Source organism: Acipenser ruthenus, chromosome 23 (genome assembly GCF_902713425.1).
Source record: "Acipenser ruthenus chromosome 23, fAciRut3.2 maternal haplotype, whole genome shotgun sequence".
NCBI lineage: Eukaryota > Metazoa > Chordata > Actinopteri > Acipenseriformes > Acipenseridae > Acipenser > Acipenser ruthenus.
In genome coordinates, this window is record NC_081211.1 from 5,252,417 (window position 1) to 5,276,614 (window position 24,198).

At 40.4% G+C, this 24,198-nt stretch overlaps 3 protein-coding genes across 4 annotated transcripts; 2 read left to right on the forward strand and 1 right to left on the reverse strand.

Annotated features, from left to right (window-relative positions):
- Positions 1-73: 73 nt before the first annotated feature.
- LOC117412934 (UBX domain-containing protein 11-like) lies at positions 74-7,622 on the reverse strand. The gene is made up of 15 exons (XM_034021576.3): positions 7,359-7,622; positions 6,650-6,723; positions 6,314-6,351; positions 5,808-5,930; positions 5,601-5,701; positions 5,255-5,309; positions 4,628-4,710; positions 4,200-4,326; positions 3,201-3,418; positions 2,872-2,949; positions 2,394-2,535; positions 1,927-2,030; positions 1,379-1,449; positions 1,086-1,235; positions 74-596 (listed from the first exon to the last, which is right to left on the reverse strand). Exons 2-15 carry the CDS (start codon positions 6,715-6,717, stop codon positions 461-463), a joined length of 1,494 nt encoding a protein of 497 aa, XP_033877467.1. The 5' UTR covers positions 6,718-6,723; positions 7,359-7,622; the 3' UTR covers positions 74-460.
- LOC117413090 (tRNA selenocysteine 1-associated protein 1-like) lies at positions 7,595-12,940 on the forward strand. 2 transcript variants are annotated; one of them, XM_058997566.1, is made up of 9 exons: positions 7,595-7,718; positions 8,229-8,326; positions 8,695-8,794; positions 9,164-9,216; positions 9,477-9,608; positions 10,138-10,257; positions 10,964-11,159; positions 11,889-11,922; positions 12,033-12,940. In XM_058997566.1, the coding sequence occupies exons 2-9, from the start codon at positions 8,241-8,243 to the stop codon at positions 12,167-12,169; spliced, it is 858 nt and encodes a 285-aa protein (XP_058853549.1). In that variant the 5' UTR covers positions 7,595-7,718; positions 8,229-8,240; the 3' UTR covers positions 12,170-12,940. The 2 variants fall into 2 exon arrangements, with proteins under 2 accessions (XP_058853549.1, XP_033877723.1); XM_034021832.3 differs by lacking the exon at positions 7,595-7,718 and adding an exon at positions 7,726-7,866.
- A 943-nt stretch (positions 12,941-13,883) lies between these two features.
- On the forward strand, positions 13,884-21,431 carry LOC117412963 (syntaxin-12-like). The gene is made up of 10 exons (XM_034021631.3): positions 13,884-14,003; positions 15,685-15,883; positions 16,961-17,030; positions 17,576-17,675; positions 18,018-18,155; positions 18,492-18,535; positions 18,731-18,836; positions 19,370-19,442; positions 19,668-19,750; positions 20,307-21,431. Exons 2-10 carry the CDS (start codon positions 15,784-15,786, stop codon positions 20,397-20,399), a joined length of 807 nt encoding a protein of 268 aa, XP_033877522.1. The 5' UTR covers positions 13,884-14,003; positions 15,685-15,783; the 3' UTR covers positions 20,400-21,431.
- Positions 21,432-24,198: the final 2,767 nt, after the last annotated feature.

Below are 24,198 nucleotides of genomic sequence, written 5' to 3' on the forward strand. Positions count from 1 at the left end.
GGCAGTACCTGCATGGAACCTTTCAAATTAGCACCAAGACAAAAGCAGTAAGAAAGATGTTTTTTTTATTGGAATTAATAAGTGAATGAGTGAAATAACCTGGAGGTGCTTAAGATACACTGAATTATATTAGTTTGCAGCTAAAAATGATTCTGGTTTTCATAAAAATAGGAGTTCATTAAAGACATATTGTAGTTAACTTTCAAAAAGTAACATTGGGAATCTTTTTTCAAATAAATGCTGTTTTGCATTCACTTTGCCCTTTACAATATATTGTGTGTGTTTATATAGAACTAAAAAAAAACAAGTGATATCATGCAAGCTCTCCCAAGCTGTCTTCTTCTCATTTAAGTAAAATTAAGATGGCATTTTTTTCCTCTAATTGAGGTGCTGTCTTGTTGCCTATCACACCCAGCCGAGTTTCAGAGTTACAGCTCCACAGACTGTCACGTGACCTCTCCTACGACGGATTCCTGTTTCTCAGGAGGAGGGTAGCGTTGGGTACCAGACCACACTCCCTCAGAGTCTTTGAGTCGTCACTGTACCTCTGCTGAGGGAAAGAGCTGACGATGTCATAGAGGTGCTGCTCTTCCCCCCTGCAATGGAACACAACAGTTAAATCAGCAACACTTCATAATGAAGTAACTGTAATTGGGTCATTCCGTCTGCTAAATAAATGAAATGATCACTAGGGCTGGCACATGCTGCTTCAAGCAAATACATCTCTGGCTCCCTCCTGTGGTCACAGTTTAAGGAGGTTGTGTTATTTTAGTCTATGCAAACAGGAAAGGCAGATATGACGGTCCTTACCACCTGCAGAATACACCACAAACAAAGGGTAAAGCTAACTAACAAACTGGGGCGTCAGGATTGACCAAAAATAATCAAGATTCTTATCTAGGTGCTACGAATGAAATACGGTATGATTGCAAACATCATCATAAAAAAAGAGGATTTGCTTTATTTGTATTTGTAGCTATACTGTATGTCCTTAAAGCAACAGGCAGGTTTGGGACAAGATGCATAGCCGATCACCCTTTGGGCTGTTTCTGTTGAATTGCACTGCTTTACCTGTAAATACTCACCTGTGCTGGTTCAGGTAGGCACGGAGCTGCCCTATCGTTTCTGAGAAGTGCATCTTCAGAATGAAAGTCTGCTCCCCATCTTCTGATTTCACCCGCAGCGTGGAGACGTCCTTGGCAGTGGCAGGTCTGCTCTTCTCATCCGCTTCTAGCCTGTAGCTCAGGAGAATCCATACAGTCCAGTCAGAACCTGAACAATATTGCACTATACAGAACAAACACAGGGACAGTAACATATGGGTTTACAACATGTTGGTAATACAGAAGAACTGTGTGTCAGAAGTGACGTACGGTACCTCTCTTTCAATGCCACAAGAGAGGGGGTTTCTATCAGGATCACACTGGGACTCTGAGAGGAAGATGAACCCTGTCCAACCAAAGGGAAAAGAACACAGCATTGGAACAGACACATAACAGCTAATGCAGGAGCTCTACAGTGAACCGACTGACAGACCATGGAACTGAATGAGAAAACAGACTGGTGGGAGAATACATAAATACACAGAGCAGGCTAGCAAAGTGGACACACACAGGCTGCTGTGCCGATAGCGCTGTAACATTTGCAGTATCTAGTCGATAAAATAACTACTGCATTTGCCTGAAGTGGACAGTGAGATTATGCAATGAATATACTGCGCACCGTTTACCAGACTGCCCTCATAAAACAGCAGACTGATTCACTAGCAGCCCACATAGCTGAAGAAGTACAGGTTCATTCATACACTAGCACTAGAATTGGACAGCATTGCCTGAGGGTCTGGGAAACCAGCCTTGGGTTATTTCTTTGAGCATCTGTGACTCAGACAGAGTGCTGTCGTGTTTCACATTCTGCTCTCTTGCTTACCTGGAGGTTTTGCTCGATGGTCCCTCGGATGTCGATCACCTTTCCTTCCTTTATCACAGTCTTGGGAAGTTTATTTAAAAACTGACCCACAGACAGCCTGTGACCTGGAAGATAAAAAGCAATGACACCATTTCGTGACTCGCTATTTATTGAAAAATAATATTTTCCTCTCATCTGACATTTTCATTGTCAGTTTATAGCTTTGGTAGGCCAGTATAGCAGTACAAAAGTCAGCGAGGGAAATATTCTTCCAATCGGCTTTTAAAACACTTAATGCGAAAGTTAACTGCCATTGATTGCTACTCAATTGTAAACGTGAGGGAGGACAGCTTTTTGAAATCAACACGTCAATGAATGATTTATTGAATACCTGTCAATAAATACTTCTGAAAGGCAGTTCGGAGCAAGAGTTTTTGCACGCCCCTGGTATGAATGTGAATGAAGGTGCGGTCTGTGGTGTGCCTCACCTGGTAGGTGGCTGGTCTCCTGCACAGGTTGTGAAGCTGGGTCAGAAGCTGGCCCGGTTCTGCTGCCCACAGCCTGCCCTGCACCAGGGAACTCACCCCACCGCTGCCTCTCTCGGAAAACCACATCGCGTTTATCAGACAGCTGTGAAACCCAGGAGCACAGCAGAGCCCCACAGTTACAAAAAGAGAGAGGAGGCAGTTCATGAGGCCAAAGCATCTGTAGCACAACTCTAAGACTGGTATTGTTTTCAATGACTTAATATATGTGTACTGTATTATTAAAAGCTCCATATCTTTAATAAGAACACCAAAAATACGAGGAGACCTGTTTAAAAGTTTCACAGCATGGGACCTTCAAGCCTTTAACAGCAGTCAGTTTATAAGGGTGGCGTGCCAGGGTCTTCTATTTGTAAGGGGGGGACCCTGGTGCGAGGGGCTGCTGTTTCTATCCACAAAACTCATACCTGACAGGACATACCTGGAAGGGAACCCCATCAGGGAATCTGTTTTGCAGTTCAGTGGGGAAGTACCCATCCATTATATCCTGCATACATTGCTGAAATGAGAAAGCAGAACCTCTTTCATAGTTACTACATGGTTTTCAAATACAGGCCTACACCAGTTAACATTACTAATGTAAGTGTGAAGAAACTTTGAGATATTTGAATGGGCGTATGTAATGACCTACTTTAGGAAACTGGATTAAGACTGATAGCTTCAGTTAAACATTTTGGACAGACCTGCAGCAGGAGTGTCCCTCTTTAACCTCAATTTACTGAAGGGCTGAATCTTCACTCTTCCTGTTACCTGTGTGGTGGGTTCCTCGTAAGAGCGAAACGGACCGTTAAACATCAGGATCCCGTTCTGGAAGAGGGTGAGCGGGATGGGGGCGTGGCGCTCCAGCCTGGCTCCTCCCACAGTGTGCTTGACGTGCGCCTCCCCTTCCCCAGCCAGCACGTTCAGGTCTCTGATGTTCTTCTGGACCAGGTTGAAATCCATGCGGAAATCCTTCACTACTGAGCGCCCTGCAAGGAGGTGGCACGCTAGCTTTCAGATTCTTTCATTCACATTGCCAGTATTCAGTTCATATAGGAGGTTTGGTGGTCCAGTGGTTAAAGAAAAGGGCTTGATACCAGGAGGTTCCGTAAAACCAAAGTGACTCAGCAGCATCAGTCGTGATGCACAGTTCATCCCCTAGTCTAAATGACCAATTCATTATTAGGTACAAAAAATAATTATTTAATAAATCCATTCAAATGTTTTATATGGACATAAACTAGAAAAATATTCTAAGATATATACACAGTCATTTTGATTTACATAAGTAAATATATATAACAGAGTGTCATACATATTCACACATGCTATTGTTCTCCTGTGTACATAATTACAGAATACACCATTAGGAGACCTAAAACATTTTGTTCCCAGCACCACTATAAATGTTTAGCATAGTGCTGTAAATCTGAACATTTTTCTATGCATTTACTACCATACTGTATCTGTTTTTGACTATGCTGGCCTATTACTACAAGCATTCCCAAACGTTAACATTAGTTACAGTGACCCACTATTGTACTTTTTTGAAGAACATGACCTATTTTGCACCCATGACATTATCACCAGTCTAGTATCTACAGTATATGATTCAAAAACATCTTTTTTACATAGTTTGATTGAGGGTTAGCAAGGATCTGCTTTCTAAGAATGCTAAACAGACACTGAGATTAATGATATGTTTAGGGGCATGAGCTTTAATAGATAAAACAGCAACAGCAGTTTAACTTTTAGAGAGAAGCAGCTTACCTGGCTGCCACAGGTGCTGGCTGCTGCTATGTGCTTTCTCTCTGCGCTCGTCCTCTTCCTGTGGGTAAACATCACGGCGCTCCCTTTTGTCTCCGATCCAAACCATCCCGTAGTCGTTCAAAAATTGCTGTTAAAAACAGAAACCAGTCGGGTGCGCAGCAGTAGCTTCAAGCTACTTTTTTTTTTTTTTTTACTGCAGCCTTTTTAGGAAGTTTTCAATCCTTATGACATGGTCTTACTGCAATTACTCTGTAAGTGTGCGTTTTTTAAAAAACTTTATTTTCTGAGTTTCTGGGTTAAGATGCTTTGATCTGTTCAAGAGTCGCTCTTAAGAAACCATCATAAAAAGGGGTAAGGAATCAAAAAATGAAGAAGGAATCAGCACTCGACTTTCTAGTTTCACAGAGTTAGCCCAGATCCAGCCTCACCTCCATCTCCCACACCTGGTTCTGTAGCTGAAGACATGTCCTCTCAAGCTCCTCAGTCTTGCTCGGCTCTGTGGAGGTCCCCTCTAGTGAGAACTAAAGTCAGTACGTCCCATAGACATTTCCCTCAATCGGGACAGATGAATGTGTTACTTTGCTAATCACCTTGAAAAAGACATTATTAGTAGCTCTTAAATTAGGTCTTTTTCTGTATTGGTGTAGTTTCAAAGTTTCAATACATTTCAAAGTTTTTTTTTTTCCTGTAGTTGTTCAAAAACAGAAAATTTGCCAACTAGTTTTGCTGTAGGTGCTTTATAACTTTAAGAGAAAAACTAAAAACAAATAAAGAAAAAGGATTGACACTTTTAAATGCAAACTACACCAATATGGAAAAAGACAGAGATACAAATTTTTTTATTTATTTTTTTGTTGAAGATACAATTCTTAAAAAACCTTGATTGACTTGTAAAATGTTTACACAACGGACTCAGTATATCCTCAAGTACACGGCCAGATATTGTAATGTACATTACAGAACATAAAGGCATTGCAAGAGGATATAGTGTTTTTCTGCTTTATCCTTAATGTTTTGTATTTTGTTCATCCAAAACACTATCAAAGTCTCCTTACCTTTTGACTTCTGGAGGATCTTTAACTTTTCTTCAAGGACGGCAATCTTTTTATCCTGTTGTATGAAAAAAAAAGGATCAATGCCGCAATCTCTTGAGGTTTACATCTATTCCTGTCCCTGTTCTCTTGCCTGTTGAATGTGAGACATACTGCAGAAGCAAATGCATGTTGAAGGATTCATTAAAGCAGTTACAGTTTTCAGCTCTGCAACTCTGCAGTTTGTTTATGCTTGGTGTACAGCATGCATGAATGAGCATGCCTGTGTTCTCCTGGGACATCCTTGCAGGCACGGTTCATCTCAAGAGTCCTGGGCTGGTGCGATTCAATCATTTAATAAACACAATACCTTTTGTTTGATGTCCTGGGCTTGGGTTACAGCTCTCTGCTCCAGCTGAGTCAGTTTCTGCATCATGGTAGACATCAGCTCAAAATCATTGGGTGAAGAGCCTGGGGATGTCACAGTGCGATTGCCATTAGAAATACACTTCAAATCCATTATAGCTGTACACAATGCAATGTCCGTGGAACTAATGTTATTAAACAATGCACTTACCCTTGGTGCTGCTTTTATGGAGTGTGGCCTTTGACCTGGAAGTGGAAGAGCCATCAGAAGCCACAGAAGAAGGTGCGGCCAGCCCTGGACTTAGGATGTCATTCAACAGAGCAACTTCATCATCTTAACAAAATGACGACGAACACAAGTGCGATTTCAGGAACAGAACAGACCGTCAGCCAGCAACAGACTACCACAGTTTCATGAATAGCAAAGCATTTATTCAAAACAAAAATAACTCAGGAGTTTATGTTCAATGAACTTCATTAAAAATGAAGGGCCAATTCTGTAGGAGTATGCATGCGATTATATTGTAGGGATGGAAATAAGACTCCTATTGCATAGCAGTTTCACCCATTCCAGGTTTTTATATGAGCTTGATGAGCCACAGTGTACAGGTAACAAGCTCAGGTGTGTCTTATAGTAAAACGAGGACTGGATCAAACTGTTGTGCAATGGCAGCCTTATTTCTATCCCTGATATTGGTAAGATTTAAAACTCCTTACCTGAGTAGGGGTTCGGTTTAAAGGGGACTTGCTTCCCCCTGAAAAGAAGGAAGAAAAAATGAAATACAGAAATTGAAAATTCAGAGTTTCCTTTCCTTTTAAAGCTTTGAAAAAAGGTTTTCTTTTAAATGTTTGGGTGATCACACCTTTTAAAGAAACATTATTACAAAAAATTCCCTTTTTACTTTTACTGCAGTACAGTTTTTCTTGTTTGTTATCAATTTGGCTTTTCCTCTGTTTTCAGTCTGGGATCTCTATTCTAAATCAAACAGAAACGTTTGATAACCTCTGCCATAGAGTCCACTATAACCTGAGCATCCTTGTAAACATCTGTACCTGTGATTCTGTGATTCTGGCAGTGGAGTCCTTCTGAACTTTCCCAGGGAGGAAAGCGGAGAGCTCATTTTATACTGTCAAATAAAAAAGCCACGAAAAAGTTTAGTATGATTTATTTCTAAAAAGCTGAAAATATCAGACTGTTTTGTGTTTCCTGTAATGTAGCCAGAACATAACCTGTCTTGCTTTGTTTAAATTTGTTTTGTGCCTACTGCTGAATCTTCAAGCGTTGTAAACAAACAGGAGCGTCAACGGGTCTGCTCGCCAATCGTAGAAGGAAAATCTACTGTCCTGGGGTAATAATAACTAAACTTGGGCGAAATCTTTCCAACGGTCGCCTCAATTTAATTACACTGTATAACACAACCGTATAATAGATTTTGGCAGGGGATGGGCAACACAAACTTTTTAAGATGTCTACAATTACATAGGGTCCATTTACTTGATATAGCAACAGAAATTCCCGAAATTTAAAATACGGACGAACAAAATACAAAAGCCTTTAAAGACACAACAAAGACATTGCATAGCAATGCAGTGTCAAGATTAAAAAAAATCAAAGTGAAACATGGTAAAGCAAAATTGATGCTGTACAAGTCAACAACGCTGGGTGCAATATAACATTTCCAGCGTTCACCTCCGCCCTAGACAGTCAAAATCCACACAGCTGGATTATAACAATGATTTGTTTGTTAGTGGTGGTCAGTACCTTAATTTATCGCGTCAGTTTGTTTTTTTTGATGCTCATCCGAAGCGCATGTTTGTTGTGTACAGTCTGTTGCTGTTGGTTACAGCGGAGCTGATTCTGAAAAGGTCGACCTGGTCAGTTAGCTTTTAATTATTAAACAAACTCGCCACATTATTTATCGAGCGAGCAGCAACGCAGTGCGCTGTGGCTGAGCGAAGAACTATTAGTTATGTTTAATACATTTATTTATTTAAACTATTTTCATAACCTAGACTCCTGCACGTCAGAAATTCTCAGTTCCCCTCCGAGGCAGCAGGTGTCACTCTTGATAAAAAAATATGACTGTTTGATACCAACAGGAAGACCCGCGCAGCGTGGGAAGTGTGTGTGTTTTTTTTTTTTTTTTACCAAAGTTTGACAGATGCAGCAATGTCAATTCTATTTACAATTGTTGCATTTGAATAATTTGTTTATTTAAACATAGAAGACATTTACTCTTTCGAGAATGAGTAGCCTGTGGATGGGAAATGTGAGTCTGGATTTGTTTTTCATGAAAGGGGAAACGTGTGGTTCGCATGCAGATAGAGCAGACGTAGTCGTCGCAGTATGTTGGATACAATGTGTGGTTTTGTATATCTGTGCTTGTGATACATAACGTGTGGAAATCTCTACAGTAACTTAAATTTACTCTGGAAACTAATCTCCCATTATTTTGGGTTGACTGTATTTAGCCGTGATAAGGTTCTGAATCGGTTTCAACTCCTGGCTTTGATATGAATTTAATAAGACAAACCCGAGCTTGTTACAGCACCTGTACAGTGTGGCTAATCCCGCTCTTATTAAAGTGTTTACTGTCGTATGTTTACTGGTCTCGTTCCTTTTCCTCTGCAGCTTGAGCCGTACATGGATGAGAAGTTTGTCTCCCGTGCCTTCGCCACCATGGGGGAGCTTGTCAAGGGAGTCCGAATCATTCGAAACAAAATGACTGGGTAGGCATCTGCTAACTGCAGTACACTGTACCAGTCAAATCAGAGTCTGGGTACCTGTTCTAGAAGTGCCCACACCCTTCCTGGATCTGTTTCTATTACCCAGTTAAATCTCCAACAGCCCAGTGTTAGAATTGTCATTGTTTATAAAGTTTCTGCTGCAGCACTGGTTACAATTAGTTATCTTGTAGTGGCCAAAACTAAAGAGGCTGCTATTAAATAGCACAGGGAGAACAGATCTCAGGAGTGCTTTTTTGTGTGCTATTATAATAATGTTTTTTGAAACAGGTTTAAAAAATCAGATAGCAGTGCTTTGTGAAACTGGTCCTAGAAACGCTGAGCTGGTAATGATTCTGTCATGTTGTTTTCAGGTCAGCAGCGGGTTACTGCTTTGTAGAGCTTGCAGATGAAGCGACGGCAGAACGATGCCTTCTTAAAATCAATGGGAAACCCCTGCCAGGGGCAACGCCTGTAAGTTAAAGTACCTGACTGCAGTCTAAGACAAAATAATAGGATAGGAGTCAAGCTGTTCATTGTGTAAATCAATGGTCTGGTACTTCCTTTACATTATATATGGTGTTATTATACGGGAATGGGTTAAACCAAATGGTCCTTGAATGATAAATACACATGGATACTATCACTGCTGAATATGTATTGTATTCACTGTAGTAATAGTAGTGGAGTGCTGGCCCACCTGTAAATGTATAATTGTCTTCTTGTGCCACACCTGAAAGCTCTACACCCCTCCCCACCCCCCACACACATGCACATTGGAAGATTTCTTATCTTTATTGGGTTATCTTGCACAACATTTATATTTTCTTTTTTTTTCCTCAGCCTAAAAGATTTAAGTTAAACCGGGCCACTTATGGAAAACAGGGTGATAGCAGGTAAAGATGCGCATATTAGAATTGAGTGTTTTTTAATTATTTTGTTATTGTTGTATGCAACTAATTACGGTGCATAATAAAGTTAAGATGGCTAGAATAATCTAAATGCAGTAGTAATTTTAACTCATAACAGGACTGAACTAAGAATCAATCAATTGATCGATCAATAAAACAATAAAGAATGTGCAACAGGCCAGTGGGAATTCCACCCATGCAAGAAACTAGAGTTCTTAATGCCCTGTGCCCCTCCACCCTTCCAGCCCTGAGTATTCCCTGTTTGTTGGTGATCTGACTCCTGAAGTAGATGATGGGATGCTCTATGAATTTTTCCTGAAGCGATACGTGTCCTGCCGGGGAGCGAAAGTGGTTTTGGACCAGCAGGGCAACTCCAGGTAAAGTGAAACCTGAGCTCTCAGAATCCCAGTTCCTGAGATGCATGAAAAGTGCTGATATGTAAATAGTTTTTTTTTTTTTATGGAAACATGTTACAAAAAGTGTTCATTTACGAGTTAACGGACAGATGGTCCAATACACAGCAAGTGAATTCAGCTGTGATTTTGTAACTTTGAACTTGATCACAAGGATTGGAATAACGCTGTTGAAAGTAATAAGTGTAAGGGGTTATAGAACGGCGAATGTCTGTGTATAAGGAGATATCACAAGGAGCAGAAGTGAACTGACTGAGGATAAAAGCAGAGGTGTGTTTTATGTTTACACCATACAGGCTTAGATATGACCCATATACTAACTCTAATCTAACTCCAATCATAACAAGCCTTTCTTTAGTCTGTTAACACTTTTATTCGAAAGAGTAAACGATTGATGAAGGAAAAGTCTGTGTAGTCTCTGAGGTGCGAGACAGACTGTTTTGAATTGCATCTGCATGTTAATGTGCACATTTTTGGGGTTCTCCTTTTTCAGAGGCTGCGGTTTTGTGAAGTTTATGGATGAAAATGAACAGAAACGGGTTCTTAAGGAGTGCCAGGGATCACTGGGGCTCGGAGGAAAGCCGTTACGGTTAAGTCTGGCTGTAACTAAAGCGTGAGTTTAATTCCTCTTGAGAAACGAATGGTTAGAAAGTCACTCTCCCTCTGTGTGTTGGTAGGCAGAGGCCCCAAATGATGGGCAGCTGACAGTAAATGGGGATGGTAATTGGGGATAGGTAGGTATAGTACCACACTGCAGATTCAGATATTTGAAGCTGCTTTTGCCAGCTATCAGCATGTGGTCAATGAACGGCTTCCACAGAGTGATGCCAGGCTGTGTAAATATAAAGCTGTATGCATATTTGCACATGGTTTTTCATCATGGTAAAAACACTGTCGGACAAGTGGATTTCCTCAGCCTTATGATCTCTTACATGTTAGATATGGGAAAAGAACAACAGCTTTTCTCATTCTAAACTGAAAGATTGCGTTCCCATGTTACGACACAGACACACTACCTAGAAAAGGGAAAACATTACCAACCAATTTACTATAAATAAACAACTTATTGAACGCCTAAGAATCTTTAAATTTCATTTCCAAGTTGTTGCTTTTCAGGTTTTGTAATTTCAATGGATGTTAATGACACTTTGGAGTAAATTGCTTTGTGGCTGTCCCCCAATGTATTCTGTTGCCATATACTGCATCAGACACATTTTGCCATTTTTCAATGACGAGATAACATGCTGATGTTATGAAAGAACATGTGACTGATTTCTAAATGTTTCTGTGCAATTTATTTTTTAAATGTTTTTTTTCAGGAGTAAGCCAGCGCCACCTGTAGCAAGCTATCCCCAAACCTACAACTACAACCAACTACCATACAACCAGTATTACCAGGAGTACCAGGAGTACCAGGAGTACCAGAATTACTACGCTAACTGGGGCTATGATCAGAACACAGGGAGCTACAGCTACAGCTATCCCCAGTATGGGTACACACAGAGCGCCATGCAGGTAGGCTGATTACAGCTTCCATAGACTTTTGTGCCAGTGTTGAATGGCTGGTTTTGCAGTCTTCCATATGCGTAAAGGGCTTTATTTGTAAATATTAGTGTATGTTTTAGCAATGTGCTAATTTTTTTTTTTAAATGCAGGTGATTTATAAATCTGCTCTGTACTGTTTAAATAAGTAGGTGTGTTCTAGGAGACCAGATCATTCCTGGGACCCAAATTGATGATGTCAGAAAACAGCTGGGGCAGGCACATTACCTGTGCAGTTTCTCAGTAGCAGCTCCCACAGCATTCAGCACTGAGCTCTAAAACAAACATTGCAATCCTGTGTTCTGTACAGTGGACTGATATAAAATCTGATGTCACCCTCCTGACATCATGACAGGAGAAAGAACAGTCATCATTGTGATCAAATTAATTTATTATTGGTTCTGTTTTCAGATGTGGATTATGCACTGGGTTTCTTATGCATGAATTACTGTGGTTATTTACCATTGCATGCAGTCGGTGGTTCTTGCAGCGTCTGCATGTGATGTTAGTCACAAGACGGGTACTGTAGTGCAGCTAGTTGCAGGGGACAGGAACACAACCCCTGTTGAAATCTTTGCATATCCTGAACCTTGGTTGCACGCCTGTAGGTTTAGATGTAAGTACTGCAGTTGGAATAATGTGTAATGTGTTTTATTTAGAGGCTTATACATTTGTTAACTTTTCATGCTGTTTCTTTTGCAGTCCTATGAAGAAGTAGATGATGATGCCCTTGAAGGTTAGTTGTACACAAAGCAGTTTGTTCGCTAATAGATTTACAAACAATCTCATTTTACTCTTGAGAGGGCTGCTAACTTCCCCAGCTGATCCTGTCCTCCTGCATTGCAGATCCAACCCCCCAGATTGATGTTGAAGAAGCCAACCGGCAGTTTATGGAGCAAAGCGAGGAGCTGTATGACGCACTAATGGACTGTCACTGGCAGCCTTTGGACACGGTGTCTTCAGAAATCCCAGCTGCGCTCTAGGGTTTGTGTAATTGGAGGAGTGATGTGCATTAAGCAGACAACCTACAATCAACAGCAGAGAGGACACACTTCGCTGCTCTGAACATGCTGCGCTTTTAAATGGGTTGAAGAACAATGTTGACTATCGTTTAAAGTCAAGAACTGTCAGCCAAGGGATTAAACTTTTCAGTCCCTTCTGTGTAATGCTGGTGGGGGGTCAGGGGGGGGGATTGTCAAAAAGGACTTCTATTAATGTGTCAGTTTTTTGGGGGTTATCCTGGGTAAATCAACAGAATATTTTGGAACTTTTGTGTTTTTATTATATATATGCTGTATATATTATTACCCAGTTATTTTCGTTGTCTGTAAAATATAAATTCATAGAACCCCAAAACAGCAATGGTATGTGTATAACGTTTATTTTTTTTTAAAACAGAGAGAACCCCCCCCCCCCAAAAAAAAAACAAACAGAACAAATGTGGGGAAAAAACAGCAGTAGTAAAATAAAGAAGAGAGTTGTGCTTGATGGTCCAGGAGTAGACTAGGAGAGAGAACAGAGAAAAATGTAATGATCTTGATATTTTATAGCAGTACTTTAAATAAATGAATACAAGGTGTAATCCCATGAACAGATAACGGGGGTGCTGTGTACAGAATAGATTTGATCAGCCTGTTAGCTCTACACACGCAGTCCTGGCTCCTAATCAATATAGCGACTCTGTTTTGAAAGAATGATTCCATGCACCGTTCCCAGGCATGCTGTTGATGTCTACATAACCATTGCCACCCTGCGCTTTCTGCTACCCAAAGCAATCATTTAGCTGTGTGAATGGACTGGGTTCATTAAACGCATTTCAAGGACAACCCTTTTTTTTTTACCATAAAAAAACAATATAAAGAAAAGGTGTGATCTTAACTACAGACTCCCATTAAGCCTATCTTTCATACAATTTGGTTTGGTCTCTTTATCAGGCTTTAGCATTATGTCTACATATCAGCCTGGGTAATATATTTTGCCACACTTCACAACAGACCAGTTTCAATACTGGGAAGAATGAATGAACCAAAGGGTAAAAGTCTGCTAACCTTTGATCTATAGTACATGTTGTTACCTGTTAGCTTTATTCACATTATTACAAGGGCATAGGAAGACCTATTGCATTAGTGATGCCGTCTAGTATGGTTTGGCAAGAGTTTTGATATACAAATCTTGTAAATAACTTATATAATACTGGTCCCAGTTTAATTGTGTTGAGAAAGTTGTCTTTTCTAATGGAAGGTTATTGTTAACTTTTGACACATTTCTTGTGCACCACAAGGAAAGTAATTCAGTAAATCTAGCAGTCAATGAACACTTTAAGTGAGTGACCACAATGCGTGCATCAGAATCGGCTATTCTCAACCGGATGAGCATGACAAGATACAGAGGGTTCATCAAGCTAGGAAGAATGAGAAATTTGATCACAAAGAGGAATTGTGTTTCATTCTGTCTCTAACTGCTTCAGTAACAGCAATGTATAAGCTTGCTTCTGCTGTGTCTGCATTGAGATACTGTGATCAAATAAAAGGTGGAAACTTACTTGGAATGACTATTATACATGATTAAAAAAAACAAAAACTAGGTTGAGAATTGATTTTAAAGCACTCCTTTTCTGAATATACCGTTTACGAATATGTTTGCTTGCAAAGCTCAGCGTGACATCATTCCTACTCAGGTTTTTTTATGGTAGTGCAGCCTGGCTGGCTCATGGAAATGACATCAGGGCTGCATCACGGGGTTCTGTGACGTTTTATCTGTCGATTTGGAAAGTGGGAAACAAAATCCTGACACACAGAAAAGGAGCCTCACAAACAGGTAAGACATTTACTTTAAAGCCATTGCTATATTAGCCACGTATAATTATAACATTTTAGGATTTAGCAGTGACACAACCGTCTGACACCATGTTTATCTTGATCTGCTCGTTCCAGTTATAAATTAGGGAACTCCTGGCTGTAGTGTAGATATCAGCGGTACATTAACGTCATGTGAATTGTCTCAAGAAATCCACATCAAAGCATAACCTAAAAAGGAGGTTTACATTGAATTTAAACAAATACATTACAAATGAACACTTTTGTATTAGGGGTAAGGCTTCCTAAAATAATGTATTTTGTTTATAAATGAATTATAATTTACGTAGATGCTGTGGTCATGTTGTAATTAGGCAACATTAGTGTGGTCAAGAAATATCGCTCGGTTGTATTCACGTTTTTAATCTCTGCTTGTGTTGCTGCAGTACACACTGTATTTATTTTAAGGGACAGGGTGGAGCGTTTCTGCTGCCAAATACTGCGTCTGCATTGAATGTATGGGGCAGCTGTAAGTGCGCAAGCGCGCTGTGAGGGTCGGGCTAGCTTCCTGCTAAATTGTGATTCCCCAAACCGATATATTCATACGAGCAGCGAGACTGTGTAACTGTCTCGCTTCTTTATTGAAACAACCGCTTTGTGATAAAAACGAGTACCAGTATGAAATAAAAGATAAAAAATGACTTGAGAATGCCATCTAATATTGTAATTTTGGGTAATTATCAGACAGTCTTACCACCAGAATTAATCATGGTTAACAGTAGTTAAATATTAACGCATTGCTTTCACTAATCTTTGATCAATCGTTAAAGTAATTGTAGTTGACAAAATAATTACATAAATCGTTTCCATTTTTTTTTATTTCCGTTACCTACATACAAATGTGCAGTTTTGAAAGAAACACATGTTATAGCACTTGTGTATTTCCATTTCAGAACATCTCAGGTTTTGTGCCTCATTCATAGGTTATATCTGGGTCATTTCACCTGGGAAAGCAGCTGATTGATTATTGATAGGAAAGAACCCACAGAGTGGGGACAATTTCACACCTTCGGTGAAATGACCCAGGAAGTACAAGACAATAAAAAAGCATGACTTTTCTTTAACTTAGTGTAATACCAGATACAATGTTGTGGTCCTCTGGGACACCCTCTAAACAAGATATTCCATCTGAAGGATCTATTCTGGACTGAAAAATGTAAATAAATACATATAAACTAGCAATACAGTCCTGTTCGGTTGTGCTGTTTCTTGATAGTTATAATGTTACATTGTTTAATTCCTTTCAGAAATATAATGGGGGGGTGGGTGGGGATAAGTCACACTTTTACATAAAACTTGGAGATTGCTTTTCCAATTCTGATGAAACTTGGTATCAGTGTTATTTAGCATAAGTTATTGCGAGTATAGGATTCTGGGGTGGGGATATATAAAAGTGTCTGTCTGCCTGTATGTCACACTTACATTTCTGCATACAGCTGCAAAAACCTTTTATTAAATTGTGATGTATCTCATGGTCATCGACTTTTTCTACACATTCATTTCGTCCTGTTGTTTTGAATTGACAGCCGTAGCGGGAGATGTATGGTACTGACCTACTCCTGACCCTTACTAAATACAATAAAACACAGTGGAATCAGGCTTTGGAACCAGGAGAGGGTTTCTGATTGGTTCTTCTGTTGCAGGTGTTGCAGAGAAGCTGGTGATCAGTGAAGTGCTTTCTTCGTTTTCCTCCTCCTCCTCCTCCTTCTCTGTTGGAGGGTCCCAGGCCTTGCAGTGCCACCATGTCGTACGGGAACGCAGACAGCTATCGCTCCCAGCCCCGGGACTTCAATGCTCTCATCCAGATATGCAGCTCCAACATCCAGAAAGTCACGCACAACAGTGAGTGCAATTTCAGTTACTTTAACCATGGACATTCCTTACAATAAAACACACACAAAGCTTGTAGCATCACTTAAGTGGAAAGTGCTTAATGCTTAAAAAGAGCTCTGTACCTTATAAACCCCCCAAATTCCCTTTGTTTGAAAATCTTCTAGGGTAATGAAAACTCTCGGAAGATGCATTAGTGAGACTGGCCGGTCTTTCCAATTGAAATAGAAACTTGGGGTAATTCTTTATATATTGTCTTCCTACAGATGAAGGCTCCTGTTTACTGAAACACAGGTTGTAATGTTTCAATTGCTGTGTGGATTCTCACCAGCCTGCAGGGTCACCTTGGAAACCTATCTGAGTGTGCAATCAAAATAAGTAAATAAGTAAATAAATAAGAATAAAAGAGAGATCTGAGCAGGTGACAACAGGTTCTGGTTTCTAGTTGTGACCAGAAGAACTGCTTCCTGGTATTTGAGATTGTTTTGAACAAACACTTCAATACAGAATGTGGTTGCATCTGTTAACGGTCTCTATGGTTGTAACTGAAAATAACACAACAGCTTCACTTAACATTGATTCGTATTGTTAAATATTGATTGTGGTTTTCAGAACTTGGTCTGAATGCTCTGGGGTAGGGGAAACATTGCAGTGGACCCACTGCTCCCTCATTGATTTTCTGACCAGGCCCAATATTGTGTAGCTTATCAGAGGTCAGATAGCTCTCCATCGCTCAGAGACCCATGACACATTACATCTCCAGCAGTTCTAATTCAGAACTATAATCCACGACTTGGGTTACATAACCATTCAGATACCAGGCATATACCATGCTGGTTAGATGTAGACATACACAGACAGCATGGTACAGCAGGGCTGTGAGCTGTCTGCAAGTGTTTTCACTGGTCTTTGGCATGCATTTAAATGTGCATGTCGTTCATTTGGTTGTGCATGCATTGTGTGACTGAATGATGATTGCTTTGGATTGTAACCAGAGCTGCCGTCCCCAGGAATGTCACCGCAATGAGGTTATTACTGGTGTCTGAAGTTTGATGTAAATTTAATATATTTTTTTTCTTTAATCAACAGCTGCTCAGATCAAGAGCATGGTGAGCCAGCTGGGAACGAAGCAGGATAACAGTGATCTGCAGGACAGGCTGTGAGTATGAGCCTGTAGGGAATAGATACCCAGAAGTTCTTCAGAGTATCACAACCACGCCTTCATTTCATGCATGTACATTTTGTTCCAAGTAGTTATTCAGACTTCTGGACATAATACATAGGCCATGGTACCTAATCAGATGCTGTGGATTATAATTGGTGCATTGAGGAAATGTTGTTATTAAAAATCAGGAAGATGTACTCTTTACATAAGCCTTTAAATACAAGTGAAAATGTGCATGTGCTAGTAATGTAATCTATACGTAATGTTCCAAGAAGGGCACCAGGGTGATTAACTGATCATTGATGTTTAAGTGAGGCTTGCAAAATAAAAGCTGTGGAGATCAAGAACGCTGGTGTAAATATTCAGAACATTGCATTGTATTGTCATCTAATCCATGGTCACCTACTTCTGCATGATGTAGGCTTTGTTTTAAATTTAGAAAAAAAATAGGGGAAAATCTAAAATAGAGGAAGTGGGTGCAAACATTTGACTTCCTCAAAATGTTTTCTGAGGAAGAACTCTGGCCTTTGCGTTCTCAGACATCAGCTGCAGCACTACACAAACCAGCTGGCCAAGGAGACCAACAGACACCTGAAGGAGCTGGGCTCCCTGCCACTGCCCCTTTCCCCTTCAGAGCAGGTTAGTGTGGAGCCTCACCGGGTCAAGCTGGTCCCTCCACTGACTGGTTGGAGATGCATATTGAAAATCACATGTGATGGTAACAGGGTTCCAGTGTAGCTGTGATGTGCATGAGCTCTGTAACTCATGCCCCACATGGAGTCCTGAAGCTTGCATATTAATAAACATGGCCAACCAGGGTAAGCTATGGTAAATGCATAGTGTAGCCATGGGCAAAAGTACAGAAGTACAGTGGCAAACTTTTGTAAGGGTGAAAATGTCTTTGAAAGGTTTGAAGAATCGGTTGTGTTTGCATGACATGGTGCCAATGTGCTCCCCTGTGTGTTTCTAACTCCCCTGTAGAGGCTGCAGAAAATGCAGAAAGAGCGTCTCATGAATGAGTTCTCCGCGGCGCTCAATAACTTCCAGGCAGTCCAGCGAAGAGCGGCGGAGAAGGGGAAGGAGACGGTGGCCAGAGCCAGGGCAGGGTCCCGCCTCTCGGTGAGGAAAGAGACCACTGTCTCCACTTTGTTTTCATATAGTTTGTGTTACACAACTCAGTGACGTAAATAGGTTTAAATGCTCAAACATAGCTTCAATATAAGGTTAGGGTTCTATTTTTAATAAACCGTTTTGCATTTAACATGATACCAAATGTAGCTCATAAAGCCATGTATGTCACGCAAAAATAAAGATAACAGACAAGCATATAGATAAAGGCAGTGAGGAGAATAATAAAAACATGATCACAAGTACAGTGGTGAACAAAATGTACTGAAATAAATAATTTAGGTTAAATGACTGCATTTTCTTCCTTTCTTTCCTTTTCTCCTACAGACAGGTGAATTACACAAAGATGAGCCGCTTGTGTCATTTGAAAGGTAAGTTGGAACTGGGTTTAGTTGAAAGCAATATTCCTAATGAGTTGCTTACCCTGGCTGGCTTCATCACTGTAGTGTTCATCTACATTTATGAGCTTGTGAAAGCATTAGCAAGACAGTGAGCTAAATAAAGGTCTGTTATGATCAGTGTGGTGTTGTGGTTTGTATATTGACAGTAGCCCTCTCTCCCTGCAGTAACGATGACTGGGCACAGACTCAGGCGCAGGAAGAGGAGGTTGCCATCACTGAGGAGGACTTGGAACTCATCAAAGAGAGGGAGACTGCTATCCGACAGCTGGAGGTACAGGGCTCTACAGGTTGCCTTTCTGAGCTGAGTCTTTCCCACATACCTAACCACGCACCAAAGGGAACCCCCACTGTTACTATTCGAATACAGTATTTGAGCTTCAAATTAAGATGTTTGTTACTGCCCCCTTACCTTTCTAAGATGTTAGCTATCGTTCTGAGTGGTTCTCATTGCATTTTTTGCTCTTATGTATAGCTGCCTGAAGTAGACATACATAAGCTTAGATCAGCCAAAGGGCCAACACAATCGAGTGATCAAGCTTCTTTTCAATATTGCTGGCAAGAAACAACTGTGCACTACATGGCGCTGGCTCTTGTATAAAGACACTGGCTGGTCTAGCCTTGGCTGATCTTTAGTGGTCAATGGTAGGAATCTAGACCAGAAGAGCAGCTGCTGAACGTGGATCAAAATATCAGAACGAAAAAAAAAAAAAAAACTTGACAGGGTTCACTCGGATATGCTGTTGTGTACATAACACCCCATGCTGACCTCAAACTTGATTCCCTTTTCTCCTTGTTTGTTTGCAGTCTGATATATTGGATGTGAACCAGATTTTTAAAGATTTAGCCGTGATGATTCATGACCAAGGAGATATGATCGGTACGTTTTTTCACTCTCTCAAGTTCTTTGAGGGTCATTGCTATTGAATTTATTATTAGATAGTGTTTCTAAGAAACATGTCGGTTGTATAATTTTAAATAACGACTGGTAGCAGCACTATTGTTTCACATGACCCAGTGAACAAGAGGCCTCGCTGTATAAAGGAAGTCTCTGAGGATCTGGTTATGTTAACGCTGTGTGTGTGCACTGTGTGTTGCTCCACAGACAGTATTGAAGCGAATGTGGAGAGCGCAGAGGTGCACGTGGAGAGGGGAGCGGAACAGTTACAGCGGGCATCGTACTATCAGGTAGGAGTCTCTGTGCTGTGCCCTCAGTCAGACTGGCATTTACACAGCAATGCAGTTCACATGTCTGTACAGTGCCTTCATTGCAAACATCACAAGACTGAAAAGGTGCAGAAGCAGGACTAAACTGAGTTCTCTCATCCTGGAGGACAGCAAGTAAAGTCGTTAAGCTAGGTAGATTTCAAAAAGACTTTTGCAGTAAAACACAGTAAGCTATCGTTGAAGCTGAGCACAGCTGAATCCTTCCGTGAAACAGAAGTAGCAGCTCAAGTGGACCTAATCCTGGGGAGGTGTATCCTCTGCTTGTGGTTGAGGAGTTTATATAAACCACATTAAATGGAGAGGTCTAGGAAAGGTGTGTGCATGCTAAAGAACCACGTTTGTCTCCATGTTGAGGGTGAAAAATAAAATAATTGACATGTCATTGACTTTAGGGGTTGAGAAACCCGTCTTGAGATGGAATGGCCCGATACTGAGGCTAGGAGGTTGGCAACATTCCACATGTCAGCCAGAAAATTCTGCTGTTGTTTCTGAAGCGTATCCCCTTTCTATCTTTCAGCAAAAGTCTCGTAAAAAGATCTGCATTCTGGCTATTGTCCTGTCCTTGGTCGGCGTAGCTTTGGGCTTAATCATCTGGCAAACCACGAGATGAGCATCCCATATTTTCATTGTCCTTGATCCTGGTTTTACCAGGGGAGAGGAAGTTCCATGCTGCAAATGGACTTGGCATTCTCAGAGAGAGATGGTGCACGCTTCCATTGGAGTTTCCTTAGCAACATAGTTAGACATTTCTGTCGAGACATATATGGAAATAGTATTTATAAGTTAATGAACAAATATATTTGTGTAATTGTATAACTTTACTGTTTACGATTACTGTACTATTTACTGCAATAACACTACCATGTACTTGCTGTGTGTTTTGAAGAAAAGTTATTGTTTATAAGCTATAATTTTATCCACGACTGCATAAATTCAAATTTTAGTAGATCTTCACAATTGCCAGGTTTAGGTTCAAACTCCTGGGAGAATGGCATGTGTTGGAGTGCAAAAGACAAATTGGTTAATGTTTAGAGGTAATAACCAAGGCTGTAAAAATCACAACTCCTCTGTCATTGGACTGGACTTTAATTTTCCAGAGTTTGTCACTTGTCCTGCTACCACACTGTAAGTTTGAGGAGACATGTTTTGTATTTAGGTTTACTTCCTGTGAGGCAGGGGTTAGAACAGGAAGTTAAATCATAGTGTTGTGTTAGGATAAAATGAAGTCTGAAAACTTTAACTACAGTACAAAAAACGATTTAGACTTGTGAGGATGATGTATTGCCAATGAGACATAAGAAGAAAAAAAAAGTCTAGCTTGATATACTTTCACTTTGCTTGTGCTTTGCAGTTAACAAAAGTGTATGGGTTGTAAATCTGTTTTTAACTGGCTTGTCTTATCCGACTTAAACTGTTAGATTGCTTTGCTTTGTTTGTTTGCTTATTGTTATGTTTTGCATCAACCAGCAACAACAAAAAAGTACCAGGAACTAACTGATTTATGAAGCTTAAGTACTCCATTCACGGAAGCAAAGAGGACTGTTTTTGAAGGTGAACAAGCTCCTAATGTATTCTTGTCATTCTGATCTTTTTTTTATTCCGGTAGGATATTAGAAGAGTAAAGTGATATAAATGTCTAACAGGCTGCTTCTCTCCTTGTATCTTTCTCTCCACCCTGTATGTGTATGCAAGCCCTCCTATCATGAACAGTCATTCATTCTTATAAACGGGTTGGTACATGTCACAGTATGCACTCTCAGCATGTTTACAGTCTCTCATTGTCACCACAAGTCAACCTTACCATCCTCTTTCCTTCTGTACTGAAATGATCTTAACTTTTAATACTTCAAGGTGTAGGCTGATATATGGTTAACAAATATTTTTTGATTTTCAAGAAGGTTTTTACATTATATTATACATTACAGTTCATGCTGAAAATACCAGCTCTGTTGAATGTCTCCTGAAAACTTTGTAATGATCAGTGGTATCAACACCATTGACAGAATGACAAGTTGGCTTCAGAAAGGTATGCTGGCAGCTTAACAAACTGGACAGCCAAGAGGGTCAGTTTGCTAATTAAATTAGTCCGTAGAAGGGGGCATTTACAGAAGAATTCAGTCACCCGCAATCCATATTCGAGAATAAAACTGAACGTGATTGTAGGCTGCAGTTTAAATTCCTAGGGGGGTGTGTGCTTCTGTTATACGATAAGAACGCTGCAGCTTGACTTCTGTGCTATCTTTTTCTTTATCAGAGATAATGTGCTGCACACCCTGGTGTTGGTCGTATCTGTTTAATCATTTGAAACTATAAAACCAAAGCCCAGCTGTTAACACAGACAGAGCAATTACACAGAGCCCTGGTGCATTGTCCACACGTACAGTAAGTGACTGGGGCTCTACTGCTGTGAAAAGAAGAGAAAGAAGGAACTTGCTTACACTCTTGATTTCCAGTAAACCAAATGAGCACAAGCACACTAAAAAGAAACCAATGCTGAGCTGTCCACTAGTTGTCACTGTTGCTGTGTGTATATATATATATATATATATATATATATATATATATATATATATAACAACTGAGGAGATTTTCTTCCACAGCTGCAGGAAAGGTCTATTTTCCAAGTCTGAATCAAGTCCAGAGGTACATTTTAGTGGTGAGAGCTTACACCTGTACTGTATCACTTTACAAACCCTCAAACGTCAGTCTTGCAAGCATTTATTCAGTTGCAATAGCTTTGAGCTGAATACATTGAGGTGTATTCAGCATTGCAGGCATTGCAATCACAAGGTGCACTGCATATTCATGCACATATCCATTTGGTTAAACCTACCACTATTATACTCAATCTAAAAGCCTGCAGCAGATTGATTCTTAGCTCATTTATTGTCGGAAGACGGAAGATTTAAATCGCATTAATGGGGATGAGTCATGCCATTGCTATCCCATACCCGTTTTTAATGGGCAAGGTACTACGCTGAGAGAACTAGGTGGTGCTAGTGTGCTTGCCACACTGAATCCCACTTGTGCCAAGTTGCGCATTTCTGATCGCTGCAACCATCATACTGTATGTGCTTAACCAGTCCAAGGAGAATCTAAAAATCTGTGTTCATGTTCAAAACCCAGAGTTAGGAAAAGTCATAAAATGCCATGATGAAAAAAAATCTATGCAAAGTGTGAACCTCTGTAGGGTCAAATAGACCCGAAACGTAATGTGAAGCCTGCTGAAGAGTGAGCAGCTAACTGTGATTTGAATTGTTTTGTATATTTTCCCTTACTGTTGTATGGTGTTTGCAATCATTCTGAATAGTTCTTCTGCTCCACTGTATTCTGTTCTTACTGTATTCTGTATTTTGTACTGGTACAGTCAATGACAAGTCTATAAAAAAAAAAAAGCCTTCATGGTTTGGATTTCACTAGACATTCAGTCAAGCTGACTAGAACGTACATAACCCTGTGTCGGCTGGACTTTATACATTTGTTTAGAACGATACTTGGAGCCAACTTGAAAAGGGACTCTGGCTTTAATACTTTGTTACTTCAGTTTAGCCACCCTTTAATCCCGTTTTCTTAATGGTCTCTTTAAAAAAAAAAAAAAAGGTATTTGGGTAAGAATTCAAGAAGCAGTAATCAAATGAATCCAGCCTGACAGCAGTTGGAGTGGCTGTGAGTGAGTGAGTGAGTGAGTGCTAGGCTGTGCCCTGGGCAGTAATTAGCTTGATGGTTATGCAAGGAGGAAGGAGCCCGCTGTGCCACCTGTGATCCAACTACACGACCCGATTATTCTGTTGCACAAGCCCTGCTGGGGGTCAGGATGGGGCGCATGTTTTCAAATGTGTCCAGTTCCATTACACACCATCCTCTCCCCAAACCAAACCGCCCCTATAAGTTGCAAATGGTTTTGTCCTCAACATAGCAGTCACCTGATTTGCCCTGTACAATCAAGGCATAGTGAAATCCTGCTAAAGCACCGAGTTGATAAAGCATGTTCTTATTAGCACAGGAAGAGAATGGGAAATTGCACAACTACTATGCAAATTGACCACAGTTTTTAACAGGTATCTAGAAGCTTGGTTCCAACAGCTGTAAAACAAACAACAACAAAATGTTCATGGGAATGAATAGTTTAATGAGAATTGGATAAGTGGTATTTAAAACCTAGATTAGGTAAGCAAATTAGGTTTAGTATCATGGAAGAGTATGCAGCAATGCTGCTTTTCTGTTCCCTCCTCCCTTCAGTCAGAGCGCTAGCATTGTTGTAGGAGGGAGCACGAACTGGACGCACTGCGATCCTCAGAAGAGATTTTGTTTGCTCCTGGCGAACGCTCCCAAGTAAATGTTGAAAAAAGTCATACCCTAGTTGAGTTACCAATGATATAAAAAACTGAAAAATCCAAACAGTCTGGAAA

Bases quoted from the DNA above. Each gene is read 5' to 3' on its own strand.
- LOC117412934 (XM_034021576.3), bottom strand. From the start codon at position 6,717: ATGAGCTCTCCGCTTTCCTCCCTGGGAAAGTTCAGAAGGACTCCACTG. The intron at 5,702-5,807 runs GTAAGTGCATTG...TGACATCCCCAG, and splicing joins CCATAAAAGCAGCACCAAGG to GCTCTTCACCCAATGATTTT. The intron at 2,950-3,200 runs GTAACAGGAAGA...TTCTCATTTCAG, and splicing joins ACGAGGAACCCACCACACAG to CAATGTATGCAGGATATAAT.
- LOC117413090 (XM_034021832.3), top strand. From the start codon at position 7,843: ATGAGTAGCCTGTGGATGGGAAAT. The intron at 8,327-8,694 runs GTAGGCATCTGC...TGTTGTTTTCAG, and splicing joins ATTCGAAACAAAATGACTGG to GTCAGCAGCGGGTTACTGCT. The intron at 11,923-12,032 runs GTTAGTTGTACA...CCTGCATTGCAG, and splicing joins AGATGATGATGCCCTTGAAG to ATCCAACCCCCCAGATTGAT.
- LOC117412963 (XM_034021631.3), top strand. From the start codon at position 15,784: ATGTCGTACGGGAACGCAGACAGCTATCGCTCCCAGCCCCGGGACTTC. The intron at 15,884-16,960 runs GTGAGTGCAATT...TTTAATCAACAG, and splicing joins CCAGAAAGTCACGCACAACA to CTGCTCAGATCAAGAGCATG. The intron at 17,031-17,575 runs GTGAGTATGAGC...TTGCGTTCTCAG, and splicing joins AGTGATCTGCAGGACAGGCT to ACATCAGCTGCAGCACTACA.